This window comes from Tupaia chinensis, unplaced genomic scaffold, assembly GCF_000334495.1.
Source record: "Tupaia chinensis unplaced genomic scaffold, TupChi_1.0 Scaffold144058_2, whole genome shotgun sequence".
In the NCBI taxonomy this organism is placed as follows: Eukaryota; Metazoa; Chordata; class Mammalia; order Scandentia; family Tupaiidae; genus Tupaia; species Tupaia belangeri.
The window spans coordinates 776,667-791,485 of NW_006203911.1; the positions used below are offsets into that span (position 1 = coordinate 776,667).

Below are 14,819 nucleotides of genomic sequence, written 5' to 3' on the forward strand. Positions count from 1 at the left end.
GTAACCACAATGGGAGGCAACAGACAAGTAGACCGACTTATGTAATAGATATTTCCCCTTAATTGGTAGTTTATCTCTCTCTTTTTTTAAGAATTATTTATTTAATTTTATTTATTATGATTAAGTTTGCTATAGGGCATGTGTGCTCACCAGAGAGAGACAAAGAGTGTGAGAGAAAGTGAGAAAGCAAGCTGCCAGGTGTGGGACTCAAAGTGCAATCAGCCATGTGGGAGTCCAGCACCTTAACCACCATACCAGTTGCTGGCCCCAGTAAATTCTCTTTTAACTTGTTACTTTGCTTTAATTTCGAGAAGGCGTGTGCACTTGCCAGAGAGACAGAGACATACAGAGGCAGAGAGAGGGAGAAAGAATCCCCCAAAAGGACATAGTCATGCTGGGATCCCTCCTTCCTTTCTCCATCCTGTCAGGATTTTGGACAGGCACACACATGTGACCAGAGTGTTTCTCAAGCTGTGGGGACTGGGATTCAAACCATAGTTAGACATGTAGGAATGTAGGATCAAACTTCCTTAAGGAGTAGGTTATAGGGCTGGCTTGACCTTTTTTTTTTTTTTTTTTTTTTTACACTCACATGCACCTGGTGTGAGTTTAAGCCACGGGGTCTGGTACTCGAACCGTGGTCAACTACATGGGAGTCCAAGCTACATAGCCATAATGCCAACTGCTGGTCCTGACTTTTTTTTTTTTGACAGAAATATTTAATTTTAGAAAATGCCATAAGGACTGGCAGGTGGCATGGTGGTTAAGGTGCTGGCCTCCCACATGGCTGACTATGGTTCGAGTCCTGGACCTGGTGCCTTGCTTTCTCACATTCCCTCTCTCTCTGTCTCTCTCAGGTGTCCTATAGCAAGTTAAAAATAATAAAAAGATAATAATTCTTTTTAAAAATGCCATAGGGCGTGTGCATTTGTCCAAGACACACACATGAAGAGAGAGGGAGAAAGTGAGAAAGCATCCCTTGGGGTGGGAGATGGCCATGCAATTCTTTTTTTCCCACATCCTCCTCTTGGGATTTTTGGTCATGAACAAACACATGCCTGTTGTGTTTTTCAAGTCACTGGGTCCAGCACTCAAACTGTGTAATTAGCCATGTGGGATCCAGCTGCCTCAACCACTATGCCACCAGCTGGCCTGAAAGATTTAATTTTTATACAGGTATGTTTGTCAAAAATATTTCATTATTCCTATGTTTGGAGATGTTCACTCCCCAATTATATAGCCAACTTCTATATTTCCTATAATTTCTTTGGCTGTATGTACTTTGTTAACATTTATCGTAAATCTATTGGGTTGCTGGAAAAGCTGTGACACAGTTTTGCATAGAAAAACATAGAAAAAACATGTAAAAACTTTTCTGATAACTCAATATCTGTTATTACCTATAGTGTGGGTTATAAGTGACATAGGGATCTAGCTTTATTGAAAGGTTAGTTAGTTACCTATTTATGCATATGCTCTCTTATGATTTCTACTGCAGAATACATTATTAGTAAATCCAAACCAAATATAGAACAATGCTGTCTAAATGCCCAGTACTTCTTGAAAAAGAAAGTCCACTTTTAATTAGGCACTTTAATAAAAAATAGGGAGTGATGAAGAACACAGAAAATCTTGCAGCCACAGAGTTGACATTCAGCCAGTAGGTATTTAGATGGCCTCACCAATTATTTCTAGCAATGTGCAGTTTGATAGTTAATGGCAATACCTTACTGGGTATTAAAGATTTTAAAATACTGTCCCTGCAAGTAGATGTTTGTTTAATAAAACAAAGCAGAAATATCTTTACCTGATTCCTCAGTTTCTTTTGTTTCTGTTGTTTCTTCTATTTCATCATCAGACATTTCCATTTCTTCTTCTCGTCTAATTCCCATTAACTCATCATTATGAATGTTGCGAATTTCCTAAGGTTAAAAGGTATGATTTTTATTTAGGTGGTAAAGTCTTAAAAATGTTGAGAAAATGAACACAGTTAAGGGTAAGATAAAGCAGTTTTTAAAAAATATTAAAATAAACTTCTGAGTACTCTTACGGCAAAGGCTAAGGGGCACTGGACAAAGCAGACTTGAGTACACTCTGTCTTGCATTAGATTTTCGTTTTCAGACCCAGAGTTCTGGCAGTCTATGATTCTTGTATCCCTCACATATTCTGAAGTAATTTTATCTCCTCTTACTTCTCACATGGAATTTCTGGATTTTCACTTAAAGGTCCTGCTATTTTCACCTTTCCATGCCAGACCCTTTAATTTTGTTACTTGCCATACTTTTTCTTGGCCTCTTATAGTTTTACTCAACAAAATTCTTAATCAAATTTTTGTTGTTTTAGAAGCTATAGTAAAAATGAGCTAAAAGTAGTAAACTCCTATCAAACCAGCCCTCCACAGATAATAACTATAATCTTTGGTCAAAATACAAAAACAAACCAAACTCATAATTACCTGATGGCATTAGTGAATGAACAAAAACAGGTATATTATGTAGAGGAGCTGACACTTAGAAGAAGGGAATGACATATGATGAGTCTCTCAGTTTTATTTTTAATAATTATTTATTTAAATTTATTTATTATTATTATTTAATTCACCAGAGACAGACAGAGGGGAGCAGCAGCAAGGTGCCAGGTCTGGGACTTCAACCATGCTCAGCCATGTGGGAATACAACGCCTTAATCACCACGCCACCTGCTGGCCCTGAGTCTCTCAGTTATTTAAAGAGTCTTTTTGTCTAAGGGCAAACCAAAGTTAGCACCTCACAATGTGGGTACATTTCTAACAGAAAACTCACAGTCTTCAAGGCCTAAAGAACTCAAGAAAAGAGTTAAGTGCAACCACAGACACAGGAAAGTGAAAACAAGAAAAGAGTTCTGTGCAACCACAGCCACAGGAAAGTGAAATGGAAACCTAGAAAAGACAGAGAGACAACACAGAGACACAGAGAAAGAAAGATTCAAATTGTATATATAAGAATTTAAATTTAATTTTTTAAAATTAAATTTAAATTTCTGCATAACTCCTGAGCCACTGAAGCACAGGGAAGATTCCAAACAGAACTGCTTAGTTCAGCCAAGAGAACTGAACTGCAATTTAAGCTGCCATTGAAGAGAGAGAATTTCCAGCTTGAATTCCATTAGGTAAACTGACTATTAAAACAAAAGAAAATGATGTCAACATTCCTTGGAGAAACATAACAAAATCTAGAATCTTCACAATATAATATTCTTAATATCTGGATAAAGTTCTAAATTGCTTTAAATACAAAGAATTAGGATGTGAGAACCCATTTCTAAGACAAAGGACAATTAACAGAGATCAACTACATCACTTCTTAGTCTTTTGGCTAAGATCATCTGTAGTAATGAAGACTAATCTTGACATAACTCATATGTAGTAATTAGCATACGAGGAATTAAGGCAGCTATTATAACTATGCTCATAATGTAAATAATATATGCTCATGATGAATGAAAAAACAACAAACCCTAGGAGAGTAATAGAAACTTTTAAAGTGATCCAAGGGTTCTTTTGTCTAAAGAGTTTTAAAAAAATCAAAGGTTCTTTTTAAAGATTTCTATTTCTACATTCATATATTCTATCTTTTCATTTATTATGAACATATTTACTTTACAACATTAAACTAGTTACAGTAGCTACTTTAATGTTTTCCCTGCTAACAATCACAGTTGGGCAATTCTACAACTAAAAAATATGATACCCAAAATAAAAATAATTGGATGAGGTTCAAAGTAGAATAAAGATGACAGAATAAAGAACTTCAAGAGAAAGCAATACAAATGTACCCAATATGAATGAGAGAGAAAACTATACACACACACACACACACATACACACACACTCCCAGAACCTCAGAGATTTTTGGGATTATATCCAAAGGTTTAATATACATGTAAATGGAATCCCAGAAAGAGAAGAGAGAATGAATGATTTTAAAAGTTTTGAAGAAATAATGGTTAATGACTTAACAAATTTGATGACATTAATCTACATGTTTAAAGAGTTCAATGAACTCCAAGCATAATATGAGTGGAAAAAGCATGTCTAAGAACATCATAGTTGAGCTGCAGAAAAGTAAAGATAAACACAAACTCAAAAGCAGCCAGAAAAAAACAGTAGATTATATAGATGGGAACAACAATGTGAATACATTGATTTCTTTCAGAAAAAATAAAGGCCAGAAGCTAGTGAAACAATATCTTTAAAGTTCAAGAAGAAATGAAGATATCCATTTGCTCCAAATTCTATATTCAGAGAAAAATTATTTCAAGAACAAAAATTAAATATATTTTCAGACAAAAGTAAATGTAAGAATTTATCACTAACAAACTTGCACTATAGGACATGCAGAAGAATGTTCTTCAGGCTAAAAGGAAGTGCTAGCAGATATAAACACAGACTTCAGAAAGACATGAAGTTCATTGGAAGTGATCAAGATCACATTGGAACAGTCATTTATCAAAAATAAGCATAAGGGGGAAAAGCAAAATATAAGAAACAAGAAATAAAAAATTATTTGTTGATGACAACATGTATGGTAATATCCTTGATTGAGCCAATATACAATGTATTCTGGATGAAAAAAATCTCATTTTGTATACTGTATTGATGTACAGTGAATGAATGTAAATAAACAAATTTTAAAAAGATAAGCACGAGAACTGTTATTTTGGAGCAGCTAACAATCATTTAGAGGCTACTTGATGCCCATCAAATGCTTCTCAGCACTTAGCTAAGAATTCTTTGCTTAGGTTTGTCCCTACTGGGCTGTCATACAGAAAATATCCAAAGCTATATGGTGAAAATTGCCTCCAGTTAGGGGGACTATAAATACTTCAAATATATTTCTTAATAATTAATGCTATAGTTAGTCATTGTCCCAACTAATAGCCTCCTTTTTATTAATGTTATCAGAAAAAGTCATTTCTATTTTAAGTTATGTTTTTACCAAAAATAAATAGAAGATGTCTTTTTAAAAAGGGAACTATTCAGTACCATTACTGATGGTTAAGAAGTACTAGAAAAACTGCATGCTAACATACGATCTCTCATGTGCTGCAAGGACATTATTTTAAATGGAAGAAAATTATGGCTTGCTTAAGAAAAATGAAATTTAAAGGGTTTTTCAAGAAAGAGATTTTGCTGTATCTTTTTTTTTAAATTTTTTTTTGGAGAGGTTTTTGCTATAGGGCATGTGCGGTTGCCAGAAAGATAGAGAGAGACAGACAGACAGAAAGCAAGAAATCACCCCCCAGGGGGGATGGCCACGCTGCAATCCCTTCTCCTCCATTCTCCTCTTGGGATCTTGGGCACGCACGCACACGTGGCTGGTGTGGGAGTTTAAGCCACCAGGTCTGGGACTAGAACCACAGTCAACTATATGGGAGTCCAGCAACATAGCCATTACGCCAACTAATGACCACAAGATTTGCTGTATCTTACTCAAATTTATTGCATAGAGAACAATAAAGGAATTTTTCATTTCTGAGAATTTGTTCTATCTTAGGAGTCTAGGTTTCAGTTATCATCAAAGAGCTGTTACTAGAAAGGTGATTATAATGAGGTCTGACATTGGCAAATTTGAATATTGTACAACATACTGTATTAGGAGAAGTCATCGCTTTCTAGTTGCCTAACAGAAACGTAGACTGTCAAGAGGCTATAAGCAGAGAGCAACTCTCAATTTACAAGCATGTCACCTAACCCTGGGAAAGTTATTGTGTTTCTCAGAAGAGTAAATTGTTCCTTCTAGGGAAATGTCCCAGGGCAGGAAGATTTGAGAGCTAAGACATGTCCTGTGGCTGCTCAGCATCCACAAAGCATCTTTTTGCTTCCAGCTGAGCAAAAAAAGGCATAATCTCTACTTAGAAATATAAAAAGTTCAATAACTATGTGATGCAGCTTATCTAGAGGCCTTTCAAATTTTCAAAAATCCTTAGAAATGTAACAGACCTACGGGCAAATTTTACCTAAATGCTTCAAAATACTTTAGGAACAAGAATTACCAGTTGCTCTAGCTGATAATGAAATAAGGGTAAGAAAAATAAAGGGGAAGGTTGTTCGAAGTTGTTCAGTGAATCACGCAAAGTGGCAGAGCTCAGATTGTCAGAACTAGACAACTTTTCTTAGCTACAGAGACAGCAAGGCTCATATCATTATTCTGTTAAATACCCACTATGAAGTCACTCAAATAGGACAGAAGAGAAAGAACATCAGAGCTTCTGGGGTACCATATTAAAGTAAATTTATGGACAGCGTTTACTAAATGACAGTATTCCCAAGAAAGTGAGTGAGATTTTAATTATTTGAAACCCTTACTTAAAGCACTAACAGATATCTGAGATATCTGTTTTCTGCATTCTCTGGTTGGATTGGAAAAGTTCTACTTTGGGAAAGAAAATCCTAACAAATACCTTCAGAGTGAAGGGCTAAAATGTGGCAATTACCTGAGGAAGGCACTCTTCCAGCTTGGACAGGCAGGGGGAGGATGCTGAGCCACTAAAGTGCAGACAGCAAAGAAAACAGCTGCTTCCCAGACTTTCCCCATTTCCCACCCTGATACCTGGATCTAGTGCTGAAACTAGGAAGGGCAATGGCATGTAAAACATTTTCCAGCAATTTGTATTTATAAATCTCTCCCTAGAATTGACTGAATCTGGCTACTGACAGACTACATCAAACAAGGTAAGAGAGTCTCCCTAAAGTTTCTGCAACACTCTACAGCCCACAATAGATCTGTAGTAGTTTTCATTTCAGCAGTGAACTGTTACTGACTTCTGAAAATGCACTCTGATGACTTGGAGTCTATTCTACTTGTAACTTTTCCTGGAGGTTAGAACTTCACACACCACTCTACAATGGACAAAGCACTTTCATATACAATAAAACAAATCTGAGACAGAGGAAAATGCATGAAAAGAATCGCTTTTGTATGAACTTTTTTTATTTATCATAAACTAAGCAAATCATAAATCGTCACATGTTAATTATCTAACTACACTTTCACAAAATGTATGTGGACTGAAATTCATTTTATTCATATTTTAGGCTAGGAACACAATTACCAGAAAGCCAAAGTTCCTTATTAAATGTGTAACAAAATTCTACTCACTCTGATGTTCAACATGAACAGGAGACTTGGTGGGGAAGGGGTCAGTTGTGGGAATGGAAAAGAGCAGAGGATGGAGAAATAGCTTCTGTGTTTAATGTAGACATTTGATTCTGAGCTATCATTCACAATGAGGCAAAGTACAAACACAGGTTCTTAATCAGTCTATTGGATGATACGTGATGGAATTACAAATTAGGTGGATCCAAGTATGTTAGTTTTTTTTTTTTTTTGAGAGAGAGGTTTTTACTATAGGGCATGTGTGCTCACTGGAAAGACAGAGAGAGACAGAGAGACAGAAAGTGAGAAATCACCTTCCAGAGGGGATGATCATATGGCAATCCCTTCTCCTCCATTCTCCTCTTGGGACCTTGGGCCCGGTACATGTGCCTGGCGTGAGTTTAAGCCACTGGATCTGGGACTTGAACCATAGTTAACTATGTGTGAGTCCAGTAATGTAACCATTATGCCACCTGCTGGTCCCTGTTAGTATGTTTTTTTGTTTGTTTGTTTGTTTTTTGAGAGGTTTTTGCTATAGTGCATGTGCGCTCGCCAGAAGGACAGAGAGAGACAGAGAGATAGAAAGCGAGAAATCACCCCCCAGGGGTGATGGCCACGCTGCAGGCCCTTCTCCTCCATTCTCCTCTCAGGATCTTGGGCATGCCTGACCACACGCCTGGCGTGAGTTTAAGGCACTGGGTCTGGGACTCGAACCGTGGTCAACTACATGGGAGTTCAGCGACATAGCCATTACGCTAAGTGCTGGTCCCTAGTATGTTTTTTTGATGGTTGAAAGTAAATAGCTAGTGTTAGTGCAAATGGATTATAAAACAAGGGTATGTAGATGACTTGAATATGTATCTGCAAACAGTTCTTCAGAGTTTGGAATGATAGGCCTATAAATCTAGAAAGAAAGTTATTTTAGCAATCATGGTATTTTATTTTTATAAGAATATTAGTAATCATTAACTCCCTTTTCCTCTGGCCCAATATTGTAAAGCCTTGTATCATGGAGGATGCAAGGGGTTATCTCCTAGTATCTACTGCTTTGGCTCAATTTTTTAATGCATCATCGAAAGTTTAGCTTCTAATCTAGGTCAACTTAAGAGAAACATGCAGATTTTTTATTTTTTTGAAAAAAATTTATTTTATACATCCAATCACTATACATCACTGCAACTTCTTAAATGATTTTGACTAACATGAACACACTTTACACCAGTCCAGTTGGAAAATAACCATACATGCTATCAAAACATGCAGATTTCAAATGACTCTGTAGAAAAAGAGTTCCCACAACAGACGAGAACTTTCAGTAAAGTCACTGTAGACACTAACTTTTAGTGAGGGGAGGAAATCCAGACTTCTCTCACTACCTTTTTCAATTGTATTAGCCAGAGCCTCACACGTACACACAAATCAGGAAAGTAAAGCAACAAAAAAGATTCCTCAAACTAATCTGCCTGACACATGTTACCAAAGCTAGTGCTTTAGTTTCCTGAAAGTGGAATCTCTTCATCTTACTCAATAACTTCTCTCTCATCAAAGTAAAACAGTGTTGGCTACTGGTAGAATGATGGTGATGAAACAAAGAACAGGTAACATAAGGAGGACTCCAAATTACTTGCTCCCAGAGGCAACTGGTAAAAAGAGCAAATGTCAGAAACTTACACCTGGATGAAACCCTTGACTTATGAGTTGTAGCTTTGATGTTATTTCAAGGAAAAGCCAGTAGCTCATGAAGTCTTTGAAATGCTGATTTTCAGTGTGGTGCTAAGAGGCAGCCACAATCTAAGAGGATTTTTTTTTCACTTCCTACAGGATACCTCCTTTCAGTCCTCAGTTACCTGTTATCAAGTGAAAGTTTGCCGAGGTAAAAAACAAAGATGAACCAACCATGATTTAAAGAAGCACCAATATAAAATGGAAGAGATCTTTTAAATTTAGGGAATGCAGTGTAAGAGGAAGGTCATGAACTATGGCCTACTCTCAGCAGTTTTACTTATCAAGAAGGAGGTATATGAGGTGCATCTTAATTTAGTCCAATCTGCCAGGCAGGAAGCATTGGTTTTGAGTTTCTATAAAGTCTATGAGGCACAGCATGAATTATATAACTCTTGGCAAGCCACACTGAGCTGTCGGTACACTTTATCTTCATCATTGCAAAGAAAGTCTGCTACAATGTTGGTAAAAGGGCGCACAGCTCTCAGTTCTCTACAGGCACAGAGAAATGTCCAGTTCCCTAGCACAGCTACATTTACTGTGAACCTAGTTAAATTCAAGTGTATATCCACCAGATAAGTGGACTTGATATAACTAAACAGATCTGATCACTCAGAGACTACCAATTATAACAGGGTTTGGCTTATTTCCCCCTACATGTTCTTAATGGTTTTCAAATTGTTTCCAAACAAACTATCACACACAGTCTCATGAAGGACAGACAGAATAGATATTATCTTCATTTTATAGGTTAGCAAGCAAAGGTTTATAAAGGTTAAATGACTCACTCAAGATCCTAAGAGGGTTTGTACCAGAGCGCAGAGTGAGAAGAATAGTTTCTAGAGAGAATGAGAAAGCAAGCTGCCAGGTCCAGGACTGGAACCGTGGTTGGCCATATGAGAGTCCAGCACCCTTAACCACCATGCCAACTGTTAGGGCCCACTTAATATTTCTTGTGTTTCAGTTTCCTTAAATGTAAAGCATGGGTCCTACATTTGCTCATTATCCCTTATGTAGGGGTTAATAATATATTGAGATAATAGTATTTACTTTTTTTTCAAACTGTTTACACATTTCTTAACTCACTGAATCCTGCAAAACTGGTTTCATTACTATGAATTTATAGATCTAATATACAGGTAAAGAAATGGACTGAGAAAGTCTGAATTATTTGTTCAAAATCATACACTTAGAAAATGTCAGAGTCAAGATTTGAATTAATATATGACTCCACTTCCAACACTGTTTCCACAACACCATGTCTATTGTGAGGCTCATATAAGTACGATAAACAATGCAAAAGTGCTTTATAACTGTAAATTCCTTATAAATGCCACTTAAATGCTAAGGAGTATAAAAAACACTCATCAATAGATACATTGAGACTTCTACCAGAGTGGCAAAGAGGACTCATAAACAAAGTTGAAAAAAAGTTGCCTTAGATATATTGGGTCTTTGGAAAAGTCATGACATATTTTTGCATAGAAAAACATAGAAAAATTATGTCATGACTTTTCTAATGACCCAATAAGATCTGAAGTATCAGGGCTAGGTAAGGAAGTTGCCCATAGGAATAGAAGAACATGAGGCATATGTAACACCATTTCCAAAGGCAGATTGTGAAAACAAACTTCCCATCTTGGCTTCGAATCTTGGATTCAGTCTAGCAACCTAATCACATCACACATATTCTAGTGTTATCCTAAAAATGTCACTTGAATACAAACACAAATCAGAGTACTGTCTTGTCTTTACAGCTGCCACCTATAAAGATGGCTAAATGGGTTTGATAAGATCTGCTCAGAAATTTCACTGCTACAATAGTAACACGGATAGTTTCCAGCTCCAACTGTCAAGACGTTCTAATAAATGTAAGACAGCCTTAATATTACTAATAGTAGAAACACAGGTCAGTAATTAGTTATATCCTAGACTAGCTAGTATACAGAAATAAACTTACAATCATCCCAGCTACATTTGCCATACTAAAATTTCCATCTAGCTGAATATATTCAAGACAACACATGCACATTTATTACCCTTTTGACAGCAGGTGATCTGGACACAGCGACATGCTATAGAGCACGACTAACTGTTTCAACAGGGCCTTGTTGTGACTATGGGAGCTTGGCACTATTTAATTCTGACTAAACTCCAAATCAATAACTTGTTAAAAGAACAAAAACTGTCCCCCTGAGGGGGTACCAGAGTAAAATGTTACCAACCTCAGCTTGTTTGCACCAAACACTGATGTTTTTACGCTGGGCTTTTGTGAAGTGGTCCCACGCCTTCTGTTTGGAGGCAGAATGGTACACAGCCACTATCTGCTCAACTGTAGCATGGCATCAGTTGGATCAGGCCAGAGTACCATCCAGGAATGGCAAAAGAGAGGAGGAAAGAGATAAAGAAAGAAAAGCATCAGGTTTGTTGTCTATCTTCTTGTTAGTGACACTACACTAGGCTGTGGTTGTGCTCAGAAAAGGCTATGTGTAGTAGGGTACTCTAAACTTTTTTAAAAATTAACTAATTAATCATTCTTATTCTTATTTTTTACATTCAATCTCTGTGCATCTTTACAGTATACAAATTAAATTTTCCTAGCATGAATACACTGCATATTAGTTCAGTCAAAGATATTACCAAACACATTATCACCAGCTGATAATTTTCCATTTTTGTGTCTGCTACATGTTCTTCTTTACCTTCCCCTTGATTCCCTCCCTCTCACCCCCCCCCAATTGTCCACTCTCCTCCTACACAGTCTCTAGTGTCCACAGTTGTTCTCCATGTTTTATGCTTTCCAGTCCTTCCGTTTCTGCCATAGAGGGTTCAACATCCCTTATCATGAAGGAGATACAAATCAAAACTACAATGAGTTATCACTTAACCCCAGTCAGAATGGTTAAGATTAAAAAAAATGATAACTGCTGGTGAGGCTGTGGTGAAAAGGGAACTCTCCTATACTGTTGGTGGGAATGTAAATTAGTATAGCCACTGGGGTACTCTGATTTAAAGGGGAGTGGAAAGAAGAAACATCAATATACTGAAAAAAGGGGAATGCCAGAAGGTTTGGGTGAAATGGTGAATAGAGGTATTATACAGGCAGGAGGTATGCATTCAGGCAGGAGGCCAGAGTCAGAGCGTGTTTGAGTTTAGTACTACTGACCCTGCACAGCACGGAAGCAAGTGGCAAACTGGACCAGCAACTTTCAACCATTGGCTCCTTTCCTAAACTAGCTCTCTGAAATAAGCTTGGATGCTGCACCTCAACAGAAGTCACCCTTTTATTCTTCTGGCTGTGTTTGACTGGAGGCATCAAATCAAAACCTAAAATGGACTGAATCTGTTTTAAGTCTACATAGATAGGCTTGTTGATTGGAGAAATATGAGTTTTATGGACGAATACCGTGTAAGTGTAGTCCTAGAGAGTATTTTTTAGGATGTCTTACAATGTCAAATGAGGAAATGTTTACAAATACTCTGGGGATTTATCCTCACCAGTTCAAGACTGGGGAAGCATAGACATGATTTCTCTGGAAAAAGAAAAGCAGTACAAGAGCCTCTGCTTGGCTAGGTGCTTACATTAAGAAAATTTAGAGATTTTTTTTTCCTTTATAGCCCTGTATGTATGTACCTTACTTTCTAATAATTTAAGGATTTATATTCCCATGAGGCTTGCTGCTCTCTTTTTCTACTTATTCTGAATTCCTGAAGACATGTGCTTTTTCCTTCTGGATTTTATGCCTATACATACTTTTTTTGTTTGTTTGTTTGTTTTTTATTTTTATTTTTTTTATTTTTTATTTTCTACATTAATTCACTATACACCATCACCACACACCAGTGAATTTTCCATCCAAAATACACTGTGCATTGGTTCAATCAAGCACATCAACATACATGTTCTCAGCAAATAATTTTCCAATTCTTACATCCTGCATACCTTGCCCTTTGTCTTGCCATCCCTGATTCCCCATCCCCCACCGTCTGCTATGTCCCATCTTCTTCCTCCGTTGTCCCTGGCATCCATGGTTGCCCTCCATGCCTTCCCCTCCCCATTCAATTGTTCTGCCAATGAACTTAATTAGTCTAAATATATCCAATAGCTAGCACAGCTGACACATACCTATACATGTACCCAAATCTGCCTATACATACTTTCAAAATACAAGTGGAAAGTGAAACAACCCCTCCTTAATCCCAACTATGTACATGCCAAGTGTGGAAAGTCAAGTATGGGAAGCACAGATCATAATTGCTTAAAAGTAAAATAAAAAATTGTACCCTTATTCTTTTTTTAAATTATCTTATTTTTTAAAAGAATTTTTTTATTTAACTTTATTTATTTCAATTTGACCAGAGAGGGAGAGAGGGAGAGAGGGAGAGAGGGGGAGAGAGGAAGAGAGAGAGAGGGAGAGAGAGAGAGAGTGAGAGAGAGAGAGAGAGAGAGAGAGAGAAAGAGAGCAAGCTACTAGGTCCCAGACTTGAATCATGGTTAACCATGTGGGAGTCCAGTGCCCTTAGTCACCACACTACCTGCTGGCCCCTTTACCCTTATTCTTAAGGTGAATACAGTTTCTTACTGAAAAAGCTATGAGTATATAATTTTATAATATGATGAAACAAATGTTACTTGAGAATTTGTCTAATCTGTCTGATTTAAGAGATCTTGGATAGGTTTGGAGTGGTACTTCTTTTTGAAAATATCCATTTCAGTGGCCTTTGACTTCATTCTGGTGCCTATGACATCCAGTGAAGGTAGTGGAAAAAGGGAAACTAAATACAAAATGTAGAAGAAGCAAATATTTCACAGACACAAGGATGTTAAGTTATCTGCTGAAAAAATATATGGTAATGCCTTTGACTTGATGGACATGTAATGCATGCATACTTTGAAAAACCATGTTGTATACTGTAAAGATGTACAATGATTAAATATAAATAAAAAATAAAAGTAGAAAACTTGGATTTTATTCAATCATCTTGGGAAATACACACTAAAATAGAGTTCCTAAAAAGTATACTACATGATTGAGACCAGCAGTTGGCATAATGGCTATGTCACTGGACTCTCATGTAGTCAACCACAGTTCAAGTCCCAGACCTGGTAGCTTAAACTCACCCCGGGCGTGTGTGCGTGCATGCCCAAGATCCTGAGAGGAGAATAGAGGAGAAGGGATTGCGGCGTGGCCATCCCCCCTGGGGGTGATTTCTCGCTTTCTGTCTCTCTGTCTCTCTCTGTCTGTCTGGCGAGTGCACGCACCCTATAGCAAAAACTTCTCAAAAAAGAAAAAAAAAGTATACTACATGATGATAATGACGCAAATTCAAAGCAAAGCAGTTCCACAATGCTGAGACAGTAACTTCAGTAATAACATACTAAACCCTTTACTGAGGCCATATTGGGTCAAAGCATCAGTATTTCTGTTTTCTTTTGGGGAAGTTTTTGCTATAGGGCACATGTGCTCGCCAGAAAGACGAGAAAGAGAGAGAGAGAGAGAGAGAGAGAGAGCAAGAAATCACCCCCCAGGGGGGATGGCCATGCCGCAATCCCTTTTCCTCCCTTCTCCTCCTGGGATCTTGGGCACACACGCACACATGCCTGGCGTGAGTTTAAGCCACCGGGTCTGGGCCTCGAACCGTGTTCAGATACATGGGAATCCAGCAACATAGCCATTACGCTAACTGCTGGTCCCAAAGCATCAGTATTTCTAAGGATCAGAAATATTGAGTTTTTGGAAAAGTCATGATGCATTTTTGTATAGAAAAACATAGAAAAATATGTCATGACTTCTCTGACAACCCACTAGATGTACCAGAGGAAATAAAAATAGGTGGTGCCCAAGTGTACCCTGTGAAACTGAAGTTTGGGCATCTGGCAATATAAGTAGAGCGCAAGGATGCAAGAAAGGGAACCTTGACCCTTGTCACAGGATGTCTTTATAGGCCTAGGGTCCTGT

General features: G+C 37.5%; 1 protein-coding gene across 4 annotated transcripts in view; it reads right to left on the bottom strand.

The window, feature by feature from the left end:
- The window catches only part of ENOX2 (ecto-NOX disulfide-thiol exchanger 2), a 348,870-nt gene that overhangs the window by 42,673 nt on the left and 291,378 nt on the right, over nucleotides 1-14,819 (bottom strand). For all 4 annotated transcript variants that reach the window (XM_027767236.1, XM_027767234.1, XM_027767235.1 and 1 more), the window contains 2 exons: nucleotides 11,085-11,191; nucleotides 1,808-1,922 (listed from right to left, as the gene is read on the bottom strand). In XM_027767236.1, coding sequence (XP_027623037.1) covers nucleotides 1,808-1,922; nucleotides 11,085-11,191 — 222 coding nt within the window. The remainder of the gene's footprint in view (nucleotides 1-1,807; nucleotides 1,923-11,084; nucleotides 11,192-14,819) is intronic.